We start from the raw sequence: 19,388 nt of genomic DNA, 5'->3' as shown, positions 1-19,388 counted from the left end.
CTAGATGAAATTTGAATACTCGTTACTTAGAGAATCCGTCTCACATCTTAGCAACACACCGTAACTCCGGAGGCATGTTGAGGATTAACTCTTAAAATCTTGAACAGGTAGATGAGTTGAATGGAGAGTGGTGTGAGGGCTGGGGTGAGAGCAAACTGTGCCCATTAATTTTTTTTGTTTTTGTTTCAGCTTTGTTCCGGCTCCAATAGCTCGTCCACCTTCTTCCTTTTGAGGGGCACAAGATATCTTTTTTGTCTCGAACGGTAGAAGCATCAAAAGGTTATCCGGACCCACTGGGCCCCCACAATTATTGTCGAGTATATCCATGTGAATTTTATGGATCTCATAACAGTTTTTTGAACAATTTCTCTCCGGGTTTGAACAGAATTAATCGCCGTTCCATTTGCTATTCTTTAAATCTTAACAGAATCTGGTTCGTAGTTACTTATGTTCAAGCTCATCAAAGGCAGTTGAGTTCGTATTACATACAAACTAATACTCACGGATACGACTCAATAATACTTAAACTTGAGTAGCTCTGCTTGCTATAACAGATGCATATTCCACAATGGTTTGATCCGGTGACCTCTTCAGCTGAGAAAAAAGGGGAAATAATGCAGAAGATCGAAGGAAGGATCTGCAAACAGCATGGTCACACATCTTACGCAAAGCAAATAGAACGATCTTAAGGGGAGATTCATTTTGAGTTCTTCCTCGACTCGGGCTCAATGCATTCTGCGAATAGTTAGAGACCATCTCCAACAACGCCTGGCAAAACAAAGAAAATTTAAAACCGTGATAAGAATGTATATATAGACAATACATACTATGAGCAACTTAGTGGGATGTATGCTAGATCCTGAGTTCAACGTGCAATTGTATTGTTAACAAACCTGCATGGCACCCTTAGAAACAATATCTTCACATAGAGCACTTGAATTTCGAACGAGATTGCTAAGTGCACCAGCAGCATTCAGTTTGGTTTTATCTTCTTCGGCTGCGAGTAGAAGCATTGTTAGTTGAGGTATGCATCTTCGGAGCTCTTCATACAGATCATCATTGTGGTATGCAGCATTCCCAACCTGATCATAGAAGAATTGAGCATAGAATGACAAAAACACAAGTTACAATTTCGGGGGAAAAAAAAACATAATGAATGGACATGTTTGGTATATTGACGAATGATGAATCATGGAAGTTATCCATGACCAAATGATTTCCTTAGTTTTGATATCCATTTTAGATATCAGATAACTATAATGTGAAGGACCTCTATATAACAGAATAACTAACCAGATGCCTCCTCCATATAAGCACAGCAAGGACCTCTGCATGACCATGTGATACGAGACTGAATGTGGGTAATAGTGCTTACCCACCAACAATTCTCTCCCACACTCATCATGACTAAGTGATGCAGGAACTATGCGCATCTTCATGTGTGGCATGGTATAAACTACCAACAATCCCTGAATCCCAAACCTAAGTCCACCAATGTGATGGGGTGGAGATGGTTCATCCAACATGGCTCAGCAATGCATCTAGCTTTGAAACAAATTCATTGCACTCAATTCACTCGTTCAGCAAAGCAGAGTCCCATTCTAAATCGACTATCCGCTTAGGGGAAGGGTGCCTCCTTCGTATAAGCTCACCCAATGGTTTGCAAATGTACTCAATTATGTGAACAATGTTGGCCACCAAGCTCCAACAGGATCCTCACAAAAATATAGTCCTGTTTCTCTTAATTTATCAACTCAACCAGGTTTAAATCCACACACTAATACTGCTAGAGTTCAACACGGTTGAGGTTCCTGGTAACCCACAATCCCTTCTTCTCCTTCCAATTTAATCCCTCCCACCCCCTCTTCTATTGCTCCACCAGCCACCCTCTTCCTTTCGTACAAAAGCACTTTGACCTCTTTTTTTGTCTATTTTATGCATCAAGCTTAGCACAAATATGATACCTCAGCTTCAATAAAACACAATAAGCCCCTCTTGCGAGCCCAAATTAATGTCCCACTTCCTTCATTTTATCTCAACTATTGTAAAGAAAATTCTATAAATACAAGAAACAGCATGGCAAGTTTTACTAGCTACTTACAGCAAAACAAGCAAATTTCCTAGTACGTCTGTCTGGGTCAGCACACCTGTCAATCAAAATATCAATGACCTTATGATTTGCCTGCAGCAAAAATATATATATATATCAAGGGTTATATAATTAGCAAACTTATAGGGAGAAAGTGATGGAATATGAACGTAATCATATATATCTTACAAGTGACTTGTAGAAGTAGGAACTGTGCCGACACATATTACCAATGGCACTGCAAGCTTTTGCACGCACATCAGCAGAATCACTATTAAGAAAGTCCTTGAGAAATTGCAACATACCAGCTTGGTCAATGGCTTCATAAAAGTCCTGTGCCAAAGGATTTTCAAGATAAAAATGATAAAGTAACAATAATAAGATATAAAACCAGGTCCCACTGAATACATTGTATAATACAACCTCAATTATCATAGAGGAAAGTTCGAATCTCTTACACATAATCAACAGAAGAAAATGTTATAACCAAAGTATACTAGAATAAATCTACTTAATCATGCTCATATAAATTGAGATCACCCAATAATGATTCCTTCATAATCAACAGAAGAAAATGTTATAACCAAAGTATTCTAGAATAAATCTACTTAACCTTGCTCGTATAAATTAAGATCACCAAGTAATGTTTTCTTTGCAGGCAAGGTCAACACTACTGTACCTTTGACATCCGGGCAAGGTCAGAAATAATCATTAGAAAATCCAGCATAGCATCTTTAGGGATTGATTGGCCGCCCAACAGCTTTTGTACTCTGTTTGGAGATAAAAGACCTTCCTTAACAAGTTGCAGTGCTAAAGGTCGATATCCAACCATTTTTGCAACCATAGCAATAGGCCTCGACACATCTTCCAAGTCAAGATAGTCCAAGCTGCAAAGTATACGACCAGGAAAATTGACCTGCAAGTGAAAAAAACAAAGACGCCAGTTCTAAAGCGCAAACAGCATGATAGAGCAACAGAATCCTTGTAATTTTACCTCTGAAAGAATTTGAATATAGTAAGGCATATTGTTTCCAATAGCTTTGACTAATTCTTTATTTTCAATAGCAACTCTGCCACCAGGTAAGCCAGTATTTAAGAGGAAGCCACTGTTAATCGAAGCTGATGTTGATGGCATGTTGGGGGCACTCTGTACTGCAACAAAGGGAAATGCCAGAATATCAACAATTGCATTCACTAAATCTCTATTTCCAGGATGGCCGCTAGCATGACCTTCCCAAATGGTCAGTGAAATTAAGTGTTGATCCGACAATAAGTCAGTTATTAGCTTCACATGCTCTTTTTTGAAAAAGATCTCATGAAGCACTCCACCAGTGAGACAGCTACACAAGGAAGAAAGTGCCCAAAGTAGTCCAGCAGGAGACAGCCCTAATCTAACAATTTTGCAATCTTTTCCATTGGCGGGATCTTCTACAATCCCATCTGCTAACAAACTAATGAGAAGCTGAGGTATTCCATTAGAACATGCTTGTTGAACAGATAGAGGACCACCCCATAAAAGCCTCATTTTCAACAAACCAAGACAACCATCATTGGATTCTACGTACCTCAAGACCAAGTCATTAGACTTTGTTTCAATTTCATTAGAACAGCGAAGCTTTAGTAGGTTACGTAGTGTTGCCATAGATGGCAATATAGCAAGTGTATTTTCAGAGATAGAGTTCCCACATGAGCCAATATCAAGAGATAAAATTGATGATAAAGCTAGCATGGCTGATGCACAGTGAGGTTGAATGGAACTTGCCATAGAATCATCCATCAAGGAAAGATGTGCAAGAACTGAAAGACGTGAGCGCTGCTTTTTCTGAGAACTAGAAAGAATGTATGACGAAGAACACTTTCCGACTGATCTTAATCGATCAGCAATTGTTGCCAAAGTAATGCAACAATGTACAACCAAACCACGAGGATTTGACAGCTTACATTTTGGAGTACTCTTCTCTCCTGAATCCTTGTTTAGATAAGAAGCACTCAAGGATAGTACAGAAAAAATATCAGATACAATAGTTCCATCAGTTGCCACATCTGTTTCAGCAACAATATCTGATGGATCCAACAAACCACAGAGCACAGTGCATGCAGAAGGGCTCAGAAGACAGATCCTTGACATAAGCTGAAAAATAAAAGCTCTGATAAGCCAGATGCATATTAAAAATCAGATCCAAACATCAATGATTCAATTTGCTAAAATAACAAGTTCCTGATTTCAATGTCACGCCATTTGAAGTGTGATTCCTAACACATAATGTGGCACTGACTCATATTAAAGCAACAAGGGTTGTTAAGGAATTGATTATAGAAATAGAAAAGCCATTTATATCTATATTAGGTTATCCAATCAATCTAGGATATTTAGAAACATTTAGTTAGCATGGAATCAGTTATCATATGAATTCTTCAAGTGAACCTCTCACCGGTTAAAAAAAGAAAATACTGAATGCATAATATAACCAATCCCAAACAGTGCTATCATGGTGCAAATAAGATAAAAGAAACATACTGATTGAAGTCCTTCAGTGAAAAGAAAACAGATTTATTTTTTCCCTCGAAAAGGAGAGATAATATACCTGAAGAGTGGCAGACAATGCAGACTCCAACCCAGTGTGAAAAGAGTAATAAATGGCAACTTGAATTGCTTTTGATTCAACAAATAGTTTCACAAGTCTTGTAATAACTTTAACTGGTTCCTTATGGAGTTTTAGGGATTGCTCATATTCCATAATATCAGGCTGCAATGAAAGTTGCCTACGTGAATAGACCAACGGGAAAGCATATGTTTGTTCTTTTGCAAAAATTATTTCCACTGCATTAATCAGACACCAAATGGCCTTGCATGCTTCGCATGCAGCTGGAACCATATTGGAAGATCCTGACATGAGACTTGTTCCAGAAATAGTTAAGCATTCAAGCAAAAGCTGGAAAACTGAAGATTCACTAGCACAATCAACCATCTGGAGCAGAAACCTTTCCATTGGCTTTGTGCTTTCATATGATGTTGATTGTTTTAGCTCACTTGTAGCACGGTACAGCATAATCGCAATGCATGCAGTAGTTTCATAGTGGATCCTACCAGATGTATCAGTAGTTAAAGCTAGCATCTGCAGCAGAGTTATAGGATGATATTCTCAATCAAAAACCAGTGAATAAGTTTTGCAGGACAAACAGAAGTCACCTGAGAGTAAAGATACACTAGAGCACTCCCATGCTTACAAAAAGAATCATGACTTCCACTACCAGTAACTTCCAATAACTTCTTCAAAATAGAAAGGCTCTGCAGAATCATCAAATATTAAAATTTAGTCCAAAAGATCAGTGTACATTGAAATAATTGTTGATGGTGATGAACTGCATGGACAAAAACAGAAATACTATTTAACCATAGAACATGAATTTTGTGTCTGTCACAAACTCACACTCAGTTTATAATTAATCAGGAAAAAATGTCTTATCAAGGTTCAGAAAGACCTTAATGCATATGCCTTGAGCATCCCCAATCTTCACTTCAATGAGGGCAGCAGTGAATTCAAGAAGCACACATATTAGGATGTCAGAAGATGTACCCGGTTGAAGTGTTCCAGAAGCAATTAGATTTGTCAGAATTCTGAATGACTGGCTCACATTGTCGATATTAAGATCCCTAGAAATTTAATAAAAGGCACAAAAGGTTTGATTAGAACAAGAATTATGATTATAAAGAATGCTGAATTGTGACTATAAAGAATGCTATGAAATAATTAGAGTATTTCTATCTTACAATTTACTGAACTACTACCATGCTTACAATTAACTGAACTACTACCATGTCTAGACTAAGAAAGGTGCTAAAAACATGATAAGTTTGATCAAATCATAAGTTGTAATAATGAAGGACATAACAGAGCTTTAATACACTGCAAATGGCCATGATTCTTTGGTTCAAAAATTGCATTTTTTTTGTAAAACGAACTTACTCTTGAAAACCATATCATGCCTTAGAACCAAACATAAAATGCAGGATCAAGGCATAAAAGAACAGATAATATGGTCTCAGTTATGGAGAAGAAAGTTAACCAAAGAGTGTTGACATGAGAAAAACCTTTTGATTGAGACTGTTTAACAAAGAGCCGAGATCATGCAAAGGACATGTCTAACCTTGTTAATAGCATTTCGGATAATTATAGATTTGACTAAACTTCATCAAAGTTAGCTCTGTAGCCTTATAAAATTATTTTCTAGGTCAGAAAGACCTTAATATTAATGGAAAACATGATGTTTGAAAGAAACGGAAATTAATATTTTTGTTCAAAGAGAACCAGCATACATCAAATGCAAATTCATCAAAGACTGGGCTACCTGAGGGAACTAGGTGATCGCTTGGACCAAGTTTGCAGAGGATGTAAAACGACTGATAAAACTTCAATATCATGACTGATATTACTTGCACCTTTTACTGTCCGTGAACCTTTTTCCAGAGCATCCAAAATTTGGTTGTCTGAAAGCAAGCGGAAAATGTGGGATTTCTGAGGTCACATAAGAAATACTTATTCTATAGTAGAAACTATACTAGTACAGAAACACCAAAGAATATATGATACAGTATATCAGACTTTCAAATTGACAGAATCATCCAAATAGTTCAGGAACAGAATCTGAAAAACTAAATTCCACCTCTTTGTCCTTGATCAGTTCTGCAAAATAAGTTATGAGAAAAAGATTTATTACCCTAAAAATCATTCAAATGATTCACAAAATCAAGTCAGAGTAAAAATTTTAGGTGATTTTTAATATATTCATTTGAATCCTAATCTCACTTATGCTTACTCTATCAATTCTAAAAAGATGCTTCCCTTAAGGAGTACTGCGCCAATAGTAGCCATGTATCTGTCAAACTTTTCCTTATTTGGATAACAATCCTAATATGCTTCTGTGGTCTATAATGACAATGAAAATTATGCATCTTTGTCTATTAAATAAAAGGATGATAGACAAACCTAATAGCAAAATCTCAACACTAAGTGTCCATCAGTTGAGGCCCATTATGCTTAAACTAAAAACACACATTGCAGCAGTAATAAAACCAGGTAATAAAATATGTGCTACAACTTTTTTTGAATTTCTGAGTTAGCGGAGCACAATTTATTAAAATATTACAGACTGATATGTAGCGAGGACAACCTATATAATTGGGTTGTGCGGCTTGTTTTGTTGTAGATTGATATGTGGCATGAAGTATCGAATACAAGGAAGGATCTTGGTGAAAAATAAGCCTTGACCTACTTTTAACAAAGCAAGGAAATATTAAATGCAAATAGTGTGTGGAAGTCTCTATGCCATGGCAACAGAGGCGCCGTCCAAATATTTAGAGTCTCCATCATACGACCTACAACCACTCCTAGAGATGCTAAGATTTTCTTACAGATCTTACTACTGGACCATTAGTGGTGTCGTAACCCGCATTGGTATGTGGTCCATGTTGCACTGAAGTGGTCCTTCACAACTAGCATGCATGCTCATTGGAGGATGGCATCTTATTGACCTTCCTACTCACTGGTAGCAACATCTCAATTATATGGGCTCTCTTCTTGTTCGCTAACGTTGCTTTAATTCACCCATCCCAATATAGCAATTCAAAGCCCTAACGTGGAGCATCTATGTTGTGGTCTAAGTCATCATGCTTATTTGCATCAATGGGCCCACCGGACAAGATGGAATTGTGGCATTGCACCTAGTCAACACACTATCCTAGTGACCAAAGTGGGCCCTGGGCAATAACAAATTCCCTTCTTAGTGATTCATGAGTAAAGCCCACTCCTCGAGTTTTTGGTGGTCTACCTGTGTCTTCTATTATATATATTTTTTCGACCTCCTCTTAGTAGTTGAGCAAAGTGAACATAAATACTTCCCTTTCCCTTCATTCCCCTCCCTTCCCCTTCCGAGTTCTATTGATGTTATGCATATAGCTAATTGTTTCAACCTTCAATATGAAAACTTCACTTGTTCTTTTATGAATTATGTTGCTAAGGTATTCTTTCCTTTTCCCTACTATATACAACGTAAGCAAGCATATCGGGGTTAATTTAATTTTCTAACTACATGGTATAATAAAATAATCAAACATTGCTCATGATTGTTTGCTGTCCATTAAATACTTCCTTAAAAGAACATTCTACATGCTAATGCACAATCTGAGTATATGCATACATATACTACCTATGTATTCATGAATCCCAAATATGGAAATTGTATAGAATATCGAGTCATGGCATTATTTTCCACACCTGATGAATGAGCATGGCCTGATACACCCACAGAAGATGCATTGTCTTGATTGTCAGTTGTTCGTGAAGGACTATCATTTTTAGCATTTTCAATCTCTTTTTTATTGCTCGGAGAGATGGAATTATCTTTTGCTGTCATAAAGGGCATCAAATATCTAATATGACAGCTAATAGTATAAAATGAAATGTAGAGAGAAAAATTTTCAAGAAAATATTACCCTCCGCCAAATTGTCAGCAATGAAATCAGAATCTTTGTGGATTTCATTTGGCATTCCGATTTCAAATCCACTAACTGCATCAGCTCCAACAGTTGGCTGGAATATGATAGTATAGAGATGAGTATTTTAGTTTTGGAAAAAACCAACTCTCAATTTTTTTATAGTGGGAATAAGAAGACTAACTTTGGTTTCTGGCTCCTCTGAAGCGTCTTTCACAAATGGGTGTTCCAGCAAAGCTGGCCAAGCTAATCTATTCTGTGGCACCTGATAGCAGCAGAATACAAGTGTGATGCATACAGACTGTACTAGGGCAATCATGCCTAGACTGACAAAACAGGGAGGCTAGGACCTTGTTAAGCAGGCCCTTCAAGAAGCTTTTGAAGTTTGAGCTCATGTTTTCTGGATATTTCACTGGGTCCTGGTAGAATTCTTAAAATTAATGTCAGTTCGAAGGATGCACTTTATTTTTTGAAAGATAACAAATGAAGGAAAAGAAATACACTGACTTTAACTATATGGCGAATCAGTGCATAGACAGAATTTGTGTAAAATGGTGGTTGGCCAACAAAAAGTTCATACCTGTGTCAGAATGTTAAAACAAAAGGAAATTTAGTTAATAAAAGTCTACAACAATTGTCTAATGGCAGATGCTTATATTGACTCAAACAAAATGGAATAGACATCAGCAACAGAACATGAGTGGATTGTTCAGTTGACATAGCGATGAAGCAAAAGTCCTGACAGTGAACTGTATCCTCCTTAAATAAGATATACAATATAATTTACCTCAGCACGTGTTCAGATGATAATGAAGCCAAGCAAATTAATAAAATCATTATTAAAGAATATTAAATTATGACAAACGACTTTTAAAAAAAGAAATACTAGTTTAGCATCGTAGTCTATATTTGAGCATCGGCATACTTCTGCAGCACATGGCTGCATACCAAATAGCAAATAGACCATGATAATGACACCAAGGTTTAACCATCAAATTTCACTCACTGAGGTAATAACCTATCATTTTCTTGCTGAGAATATGCCATAGGACACCAATTTGAGAGAGATCTTACAAGAGAATCTTAGATATAGTTTCCATAATAGAAGATGGAAGTCTGAGTGTTGTGATAAATCAAATGTGTAAGAAAATAAGAGATTAGAAGACACAAACCATCATGGCATCATCATAAATTGATTGCTTTCCTAAAAGCTCGAATTTTTAGAACAAATAATTAGCCAATTAAATTTATCATGTCACAATCAGTTAGACTTTTTTTTACCTCCCCTTCCTCCTCATCCAAGTGAAAAATATTTAACCCTCCCCTGCTCTCACCGTCTCCCTTCTCTTCTCCCTTTCTCCTCTTCAATCAGTTTTCCTCCACTAACCACAGCCTAAAAAACCTTCCAAAGAGGACATGACCAAAAGTATCATGAAAGCTGATATCAAATTAGCAACCAGGAGAATAAATCTTCTACCCATAACAGGAAGGTGACATCCAATCTTAATGTGAGGGCCAAATTTATCAAGAGAGTTGATGTATAGTCAGCCTGAATTGTGACACCCAAGAATTTAATCTTGGAAGTTAATCAAGATGATTTTGAAGGATTGAAGTGGGAGTTAAGTCGTGGGCACCTTGAGCAAATCAATTTGATCCAAACATTTGCTACTACTTCAAGCAACCAGAGTATTAGAGTTGAGGCTATGATCTCACAAATTCCATAATTAAAAAAATGAAAAGAGGCATGATGCAAAAGATACTATAGAGGTTTTATAGAAATACAACATACAAAATAACTCCAAGCGACCACAAATCTGCTGTATGATTGTATGGTTGCTCCCTCACCAACTCTGGAGCCATATACAGTGGTGTACCTACAAATACACAAATCATAAGAAAGAAAGAGACAAGTTCAAGAAGATCAACTATTCTTGTAGCACAGAAGATGAATGCAAACATGAACCTCATGTATTAATAATTCATGTAAAGTTAGGAAAGTTAAGCAACTGATGTACTAGTTGAATGTCTTCCTCGAAATTGAGAATGCCCAAATTTGTTGAATAATTTCCTAATGAATTGACAAGATAATACTGTGAGTGTGCCTTCTATTCACCCTTTGACTATGCAAGAAACACCTCCATGAAAGATCATTTCCTTCGCTAAGAGTGCAAATATTTTTCCAAATAATAGGGATGAACCAATCAGTTATCTATTCCACAAAGTGGAATAAGATTGGAACAAACAAAATAAATTTAGCTGCATGTACCAGAAGAGTTGGAAGTTAAACAAGATCTAAAGTGATGCTTACCTTTTATAGAACGAAGAACTACAGTGTTCGCTGACATTGCTCGTGCAAACCCAAAGTCACAAAGCTGTCAACAAAAGGGATTAGAAATGGTCATAAAACACATAAACCAACTCAAACTAAAGAAATAAGGCAAAAATCGTAGTAGTTTATCACAATATAGAAAAAATAAATAAATTTTTATTTATTTTATAAAATATGATATTTGTAGAGATTAAAAATGATTACTCATTGTTTGAATATATATAGAAGAACAACCAAAAATAAGAACAAGTGGAAGAGAAAGGAACTACTATTAAATAGGCACGAAGAAATTTACAAATGACTTTACTGCAGTGGACGAGTACAATTGTAGAACTTGATTGCCAAATCACCATGCAACTTATATTATGTATAAATACAAAGGTGACTTCTTAAACATTACCTACAAATAAACACAAGCCAAGGATGGTCATGGCTTTCAGACAAGAAACATAACTGTTAATCTATCAAGGACCATAATAACTGTCTACAAAAATTCAACTTTTAATCATTTAACAGTATAGTAGAATGTATTGATATTTCAGAAAAAAAAAACACCCCTATGTGAAAAATACAGCAATAAGATCTAAAATATCAAAGTATAATACCAGACCAAACAAAAAAATAGATATGTCCAATTACAAATTTGTGAGAAAAAAAGAAAAACATCAAAGAAAAAGTAGAATAGCATATTATTATTGATTATATATCATTTGGGAAGAAAAACAGATGTTGCAGAGGGCAAAAGAAAGCTATTAATATTTTATGTCATTTTCCACCAAAAAATTAAATTTAAAGTACAACAATAACATGAATTATTAAATAGACCAATCTGAACTAACCTTTATAGTAGATCCTGCACCTATAAGAATATTTTGTGGCTTCATATCGCGATGGATGATTCGGTTTGAATGCAAGTAGTGCAGTGCTTTCACCTAAAATACATAGTATGTAGATGAACAAATGTAACAATTTATTAGACACTTGTATTACTTGCCTAACAAAAGCAAGAAAAGCAAAGGAGATAAATTAAATTCATAATTCTGATTATGTTAACAAAAGTTTGGCAGAAAGTACCAATTGTTTTGCTATTGCTTGAACTTGTTCTTCTGGGAGACACTTATCATCCTCAAGAACCTCAAATAATTCTCCCTTAAAATACAAATTTTTACAACATAAATAGAACAGAAAATGGATTATTTGTATGAAAGACAATGTTGAAAATCCATACCTGTGCAAACTCAGTGACAACACAAAATTCTTGAGGTGTCTCAAAGGAATCAAGCATTTGAATTATATTTTCATGCTTCAGTTTCCGTAGTATCTATTCCAAATTAAAATTACATATCTTTTTAGTGAAAGCACTACGATGTCACATAATTAGACATAAACAATAAAATAATCCATAAATTAAAGAACATCAGTTTCTGAAGGTTTCATCATTTAATAATATTTAAAACATCCCACACAAAGAGAACTAGCTCATTAACTTATTACTTTCACCAACAAAGACAGATCTTTCATATTGGAACAACTTATTATGCCTGAAATTAGGCTTGCTTTGGTATAAGACATTGCAATAAGAGAATTGACTTATTAATTTATCGGACTCAAATACTAGCACATAATGCTTAAACATAGTTCACTCATCAGAGTATTATCAACCCCCTAATTGGTTTGCAACTTACAATATAGAACTAACCTGGAATTCTTTCCATGAAAACAAAAAAAGTTCAAAATCAGTCTTGACGCATATCAGCACTAAATGCAGGCTTCTATATCTGAGTATTTTATCTGAGTATTTTCCTGAGTTGACAAAAGACCCCATGTTTTGGTCTTAAAGTAAAATATTTTTTTACTTTTAGCAACCAAGAACAAAGCTCCAGTATGTCACAAGAGTGCAGCCTGGAGTGACTTCTGATTAAAAAACACTCCAAGTAGAGCAACTCCATTGATTTTATTCAAAGCAAAGTTCAGCACTTGAGCAGTGGTTCTTCTAACTAATTTTGATTACTCAAGGAAATAACAACAATATCATATGCTATCAGAATACAAGATTGTTGATGTTTACAGCCACTGTATTTTATGCAAGGCAATATCTAAGAGAACATCATTGTAAGGTAAATCATCCATAGCCAATTTCATATACCAAGGCTTGCAGATGAGTTGTTAATCCCAATATATGGTCAGAGTATTTCATGGCAATTGGATGAATATAATCTAGAGTTTGTAAAGTTTTTCATCAAACTTGGCTCATTGGTGCATTGCACTATCTCTCATCTAATGAGGCTATGGAAAGTAAAAGGCAACAACTATAAAAGACAGAAATGGCTATGTTAAAAGATGGAGGAATAAAAATTAGTTATGATGCTTAACGGTACCTCAATTTCCTGCCTCAAGTTGTGGATATCCTTTTCACTTTTCCCATGCTTCAAAATAAACTTCATGGCAACAGTCTAAACTAAAGAAACAAACAAAAGTTACAAACATCATCATCTTCACACACAAAAAAAAGGATAAAGGATCCAAATTGAACCTGCTTAGTGTACTTGCGTCGTCCTTTATACACCTTTCCAAATGAACCCTCCCCAACCAGCTCGATCACATGATAATCCTCCACCGCCATAGTACATCAACCAATGTTGTCACTGTGCTTATCACAATTCTGCCCCAACTCAACTGAAATAAACTAAGAATATTAAAGGCTCCACTTCCCCATATAAAAAGAAGAAAAAATACCCTTCCAAAATTCAATGTACTTGAGCAATGGTAGTTGTTAGAATATTTAGGGATAAATATTCTTATTTTCTTTATAGAATAATTTTTTTTCCTAGAATAGGTCCTTATACTCATGTATAAATAGGGACCTATATCTTGTAATATCCGAAGATATTCCATAATATTTACAGTAGTAATAGGAGACGTTGATATATGATAATCAATATGGACCTAAAGATTCATAATGAAATGAAGAAAGATGACTTTTCTTTGGAAGGAGTACATGCATCCCAAAAAATCAGAACTTGTGGAAATCCCCAAAAAGAATAATGAGGTTTCTCTACATAGTAAATCAATAAATTAAAGAAAAACCAATTTAAGGGATATTGATCTCAACCTACTCCTCTTAATGCAACTCCAATTGCTTCACACGCATAAATGAAGAAAGAACTGAGGGCTTTTGACATGGAGATTTGGATACTCTGGTTTGCTGAGCCTAAATTTATGCTCAAATTAATCATGTCATAAAAAGGAAATTATAGGGTATACCGAAATCAAGCCCCTTGCTGATCCTAAATTCATGTGTACAAATCATCTCTCTTAAGAAGAACTCAATGAAGGTAGCAAATTAAAGTTATCTCCACTTCATGCATCTTTAAGCATCATTATTTATATATTTCAAGGTTATTATCAGTACTATACACCAGTTTCAGCATCTACTAGCTTATCAAATATCATACTTCAACAATTGTCCAATTTAGTGCTCAATTAATATCTTTTGATTATGGTGCAATGCAAAATCCGGTTCCACCAATCACAGCATATTACCTGAAAAATGGGTCAGTGCCTTAAAGCTTCAATATATATAAGAATAGGTTGACACCCCGCTAATGAGCATAAGGATTGAAAGCCCTTTGTTGACATATGCATGAGAGATGAGGCCCTAGAATCAAGAGATGAGGCCCTAGATTCAAGGTTGGCTCTTTCACTACTATTGCTTTAGGTTTCACATTATTAACCACTTTTTACCACGATCACCATGTGGTGCAACTTTATCAGTTATGTTTGTGTTCAAAACACGTTGTGCTCCATTTATTGTTCCTCCATGATTTGTCAACACCAAGGTATTACTTAAGTTATCCCTTAATTTGATTTTTACTTTTTACCAAAATAACCAATTCATTATAGAACATTTTATCCAACGTCCATTAAGACTATCAGACGAGGATCAAGTTAAAAAGGCAAAGCAATCTAAAAGCAAGTATCAATAGACAAGAATCATATAGTATCTTTGAAGTAAACCCCTCCCAGGATTACAACCTCATGTAAGGTAGCCAAGATGATCATCCTTAACTTCCTCCCATGTCTTAGCCTCTTATTTATTATTTCCCATGTCAAAAGCATCACTTTAAGCTCCTCTTTTAAAATGGATCAGCAATTTTAATATTAAAACTAATTGCTAAAAAAGAAACCAAGCAAGAATGACCCAACTTGAACAGTATCAATGACACCCTCAACATCCACCAAAGGTAGATCTACAAAAATAATCCACGACTGACCTTGAGAACTGTAAAATTACATCAACTAAATTTAAAGTCGACAGGGGTAAAATTACCTCAATCCCCAAACCGCAAAGGGGTAGAATGGGTCAACCGTGCTCAAGGCCCCACAAATCAATACCTAAGATCCTGCCAAAAGAAAACTCATCTAAAAGATCTACATAGATAATTAACCCCTGATCACCGCTTCTAAAGACAATTTGAAAATGAAACAAGGATAATAGGTAGCTGGTCTCCCCCGCCCCAAAGATCGAGACACTTGCCGAAATCTGGGAGAAGACAACTCACCGATGCTCTCTCCCTGAGCTCGAGAAGGAAGCGGGCGTGGAGCTCGCTGTGAACTGCTGCGACTGAGAGGGAGGAGAGGATCGCTCGCAATTGGAGAGGGAGATGCCGGAGAGGATATCGCGATCGGGAAAGAGAGAGAGAGAGAGAGGGGGAGATCGAGCGACTGAGGTAGAGGAGCGTCTCGTAGGGATTTAAGCGGGAAAAAAATTCCAATCAAAACCCTAACACTAAAATCATTGACTCGATTTCTCTGTTGAACCGAATCGGTTCGCGGCTGGTTCACCCACGGACCGAAGCGATAGGAACGGAAATCCAACAAATTTCATAAGGGAAGTTGCTGAGAACTCAACTGCAGACCAAAGGGCGAAGAAAACCCTACCGGCAGCGATGTGGGAGGCGGCGGCGGAGCGCGCGGCAGCAGGGGCGTGCGACGGCCGAAGGGAGGCGGCGGCGGAGCGCGCGGCAGCAGGGGCGTTTGCGACGGCAGGAGGGAGGGCGATCGCTGAGGCTCGCGGGTGGGGCGGGTGGGGAAGAATCGCGAAAGGTCACGCGGGGGTAATGCTGTCTACGGGGAAAAAATTGCATCGAGAGTGGGAATGGGTTTAATAATCCGAGGGAGGGATAGGATATGAAAACACGGATATCAAATGATTAATGATATCCATTCTTATTTACCAAGTAAATTGGGAATAAATAGATTTTATTCCATCCTCCTAAACCCGCATACCAAGCGGATCCTAACTTCTTATTTTTTGGATTCTTGTAACAAAATAAGAATTGTAATTTTATTTATTATGGTTGGAATGATAAATTGCAAATGTAATTGATGCTACATTATAGTTTTTTAGTGTCATAACTCTTTATCCCCAGGGTAATGGTGCATGGTAGGACATCCGAGTTGTGATCTAAGGACCTGCGGTTCAATCTACAGTTACAGCATATTTGCAAGAATTTTTCTCCAAATAGAGAACGCAATCAAAGGATGTTGGGCATTTGGATTAACCGCCGTATGCGCTTCCCGATTTACCTTGGTGGTCGGTGGAAAATTTTCGTAGAACCGGACCGACCACCCTCAGGGATTGAGTCCATGAGACTGACTGAGATTTATTATTATTATTTTTAGTATCATAACTCTTGTCCCCGGAGCAATGGTACCGTAGTAGAACATTCAAGTTGTCACTTAGATACCTACGATTCGATCCTCATGAACGCAATCAAAGGATGTTGGACGTCTGAGTTGACCGCTGCGTATACTTTTCAATTTACCTTGGCATAGAAAATTTTGATGGGGCCGAATCGATCATTTCAGGAATATATTTATAAATTTTTTTTTTCAAATGAAGAGCACAATAAAAAAAATGTTAAAATTTATTATTTTGTTTAGTATCATAACTCCTTCATAATTCTCGAACACCCGCAGTTACTCTGTTTCACAGCATCACTTGCCTCGTGACTCGACGTCTTCCCACTTTCACATGACGAGGGAACCATATCAGCAACTCCCGAGACACGTGGCTTCTTTTGACTGTTCCAGGATCATGTGAAACCATTTCATGAGCTGGCACTCTCAGTCCTCTGCCCCATCCTTATCCTTCCCATCCACGTCGCCAACTTCCAGTGCAAAATCCGGACGCATCTTCTCGCCTCTTTCCTGGCACGTGTCATCCATCGCAAAATGACTTCGGAGCCTTCGCCCTTCAAAATATCCAGTGGCAAAACCGGAAATAGACTTCGCACGTCCGCTGCCGGACAACAGCGGACAGCAGCGACGCACGAGCACGTGCTGAGGAGCTGTCCTCTGACCTCCGTTATCTCAACGGACAGCTGTCAACGTGCGTAACCGAAATAAAAGGGGTCGTCTCAGTTCCCGGTTGCTTCCCCACCGAAATTTAAAAAACTGGCGGAGGCAGTGGGCGGTCCAATTGGAGACCCGGTCGAGGAGACCAACCGGGTCGGTTTAACAGCCTGTCTCGATGGGAGTCCGGACGCCTGTAATGACCCATAGCTGGTTTTGTCGTTTTCTCAAATATGCTCGACAGCCTGGTCTGTCTCTTCCGAGAAATACGAATTTATAAAATTTAACAAAATGAACCGGATGTCTAGCATTGTGGGCCGCTGGCTCACCAGCTGTCCCAAGATGGGCACTCGTGGTGTTCGGTAACGTACGCCAGGCGGGTACATGAATGCGTACGGAGGAGACAACGGACGACAGGGATCGAGCCTCGGTTCTGTATCGCAAAGGCGGTGACCATACCGCACTGAACCGGACTTGATTTTAGGAAGCGAGGGAAACCCGGCTCCGTACGTGGCGGTTGCTGAGAGTAACCGACGCGTGTCCGTGCGCCAGCTGACAGCTGTGTTCTAGTAACTGCCTGCGTGGGAGAGGCGGGTGAGCGCAACGCTCGGTGACCGGTCACCTCGCCTGATTGTTTCTTCGTCTTCATATAGAGACTATCGAGCAAAGGCCTTCTTCGCGCGGCGTTGTAGTTGCTTAGAACAAACGAGAAGGTGCTTGCGAAGTCGTACGTTTACACGATCGATTGTTAGGGTTTGTTCAGATCGGTGGAGTTCTGTCGGCGTCGAGCTCGATGGCGGAGGCTGCGAGGAGGAGCAAAGATCTGGATCGGATCAAAGGGCCGTGGAGTCCAGAGGAGGATGAGGCGCTGCGGAAGCTGGTACATCGCCACGGCCCGAGGAACTGGTCGCTGATCAGCAAGTCGATCCCTGGGAGGTCGGGGAAGTCGTGCCGGCTCCGGTGGTGCAACCAGCTGTCGCCGCAGGTGGAGCACCGTCCCTTCACGGCGGAGGAGGACGAGGCCATCATCCGAACCCACCGCCGCTTCGGCAACAAGTGGGCCACCATCGCCCGCCTCCTCTCCGGCCGAACCGACAACGCGGTCAAGAACCACTGGAACTCAACCCTCAAACGAAGGTACTCGTCTTTCGCCGCCGAGGATGGCGCCACCGACGCGGCGGAGAGGTCGCTGAAACGGACGTGCAGTGACGGGTCGGATGTCTCGTCCGGGGCAGCAGGGCCGAGCTTGAACCCCGGAAGTCCATTGGGTTCAGATCTTAGTGATTCCAGCCAGAACACGCCAATGCCTTCTCCGATCTCCACTACTTCTCGCATCTGCCGGCCGCTGGCGAGAACCGGCGGCATATTTCTTCCTTCATCCGCCGCTCCCAACCCTCAACAGTTCGAGTCATGCACCACCGGTGGTACAGCCACCGCTACCTCCCCATCCCCACCGCTTAAGATCATGGAAGATCCGGAGACCTCCCTCACCCTTTCCCTTCCCGGCTCAGACCAAAAAGACGCCGCCGACCAGTGTCCGAGCTTGCATGACAGCGACAACAATAAGAAACAACTCGATCTGCTGCCATATATGTCGATTCCCGTCGACGAGAACCCACTGACTCCGACTATGAAGTGCATGGACGACGGGAAGATCTGGGAGGAGGAACGGCGGCGGCGGGCGTTGTCGTTCCCCTTCGGGCCGGAGTTCCTGGCGGTGATGCAGGCGATGATCCGGCATGAGGTGAGGATCTACATGTCGGACTTGGAACGGAGCGGCACGATCGGCGAGCAGTCGCCGCTGCAGGCGCAGAGCGGCGCTCTGTTTAGGCGGATGGGAGCATCGAGGACGAAGTAGTCAGAGAAACATTTCATGGGGCAAAAATAAAAAGAAAAAAATTTCCGAAAAGTTTCTTCCTTTTCCTTGATTTGGAATCAATGTCAGAAAAATATAATTCATGCGAAAAAATGGTGCGAAGTGGCAGTTTTTTCTATTAATTACTCGATTTTATATTTTCTTAGGATTAAGAGCAATTATTATCCAAATAGGATCCATCTGATTGGATCTTTGTTGGCTCGGAATCTCCTCCGGTTGGATGGGCTGAACCGACCCGGTTCAG

The 19,388-nt window shown here is 38.9% G+C and overlaps 2 protein-coding genes across 5 annotated transcripts; one reads left to right on the top strand and one right to left on the bottom strand.

Annotated features, from left to right (window-relative positions):
* Nucleotides 1–398: 398 nt before the first annotated feature.
* On the bottom strand, nucleotides 399–15,531 carry LOC141828987 (serine/threonine-protein kinase TIO). 4 transcript variants are annotated; one of them, XM_074716384.1, is made up of 24 exons: nucleotides 15,474–15,527; nucleotides 15,242–15,314; nucleotides 13,445–13,587; nucleotides 13,290–13,364; nucleotides 12,140–12,232; nucleotides 11,986–12,060; nucleotides 11,751–11,843; nucleotides 10,891–10,954; nucleotides 10,372–10,456; nucleotides 9,090–9,162; nucleotides 8,933–9,001; nucleotides 8,767–8,847; nucleotides 8,583–8,679; nucleotides 8,365–8,496; nucleotides 6,440–6,578; nucleotides 5,573–5,744; nucleotides 5,280–5,378; nucleotides 4,675–5,205; nucleotides 3,084–4,220; nucleotides 2,769–3,005; nucleotides 2,279–2,422; nucleotides 2,102–2,182; nucleotides 894–1,082; nucleotides 399–768 (listed from the first exon to the last, which is right to left on the bottom strand). In XM_074716384.1, the coding sequence occupies exons 3-24, from the start codon at nucleotides 13,532–13,534 to the stop codon at nucleotides 523–525; spliced, it is 4,002 nt and encodes a 1,333-aa protein (XP_074572485.1). In that variant the 5' UTR covers nucleotides 13,535–13,587; nucleotides 15,242–15,314; nucleotides 15,474–15,527; the 3' UTR covers nucleotides 399–522. The 4 variants fall into 4 exon arrangements, with proteins under 4 accessions (XP_074572485.1, XP_074572484.1, XP_074572486.1 ...); XM_074716383.1 differs by having other exon boundaries at nucleotides 15,242–15,527; XM_074716385.1 differs by lacking the exons at nucleotides 15,242–15,314; nucleotides 15,474–15,527 and having other exon boundaries at nucleotides 13,290–13,369; nucleotides 13,445–13,532.
* A 2,423-nt stretch (nucleotides 15,532–17,954) lies between these two features.
* LOC141828988 (transcription factor MYB44-like) lies at nucleotides 17,955–19,266 on the top strand. The gene has a single exon (XM_074716387.1). The coding sequence runs from the start codon at nucleotides 18,062–18,064 to the stop codon at nucleotides 19,124–19,126; it is 1,065 nt and encodes a 354-aa protein (XP_074572488.1). The 5' UTR covers nucleotides 17,955–18,061; the 3' UTR covers nucleotides 19,127–19,266.
* The last annotated feature ends 122 nt before the right edge of the window (nucleotides 19,267–19,388 follow it).

Source organism: Curcuma longa, chromosome 5, assembly GCF_044706935.1.
Source record: "Curcuma longa cultivar G26 ecotype Majalengka, Jawa Barat chromosome 5, ITB_CL_G26_1.1, whole genome shotgun sequence".
Taxonomy (NCBI): Eukaryota; Viridiplantae; Streptophyta; class Magnoliopsida; order Zingiberales; family Zingiberaceae; genus Curcuma; species Curcuma longa.
Note: the sequence above shows the minus strand (reverse complement) of the source record. Positions and strands in the feature narration are given on the sequence as shown.

Excerpts from the sequence above, each read along its gene's own strand:
- LOC141828988 (XM_074716387.1), top strand. The coding sequence starts at position 18,062 with ATGGCGGAGGCTGCGAGGAGGAGCAAAGATCTGGATCGGATCAAAGGG.
- LOC141828987 (XM_074716383.1), bottom strand. The coding sequence starts at position 13,534 with ATGGCGGTGGAGGATTATCATGTGATCGAGCTGGTTGGGGAGGGTTCA. Across the intron at positions 11,844-11,985 it reads AAGCAATAGCAAAACAATTG|GTGAAAGCACTGCACTACTT; the intron begins GTACTTTCTGCC and ends TATGTATTTTAG. Across the intron at positions 2,183-2,278 it reads CCTACTTCTACAAGTCACTT|GCAAATCATAAGGTCATTGA; the intron begins GTAAGATATATA and ends TTTTTGCTGCAG.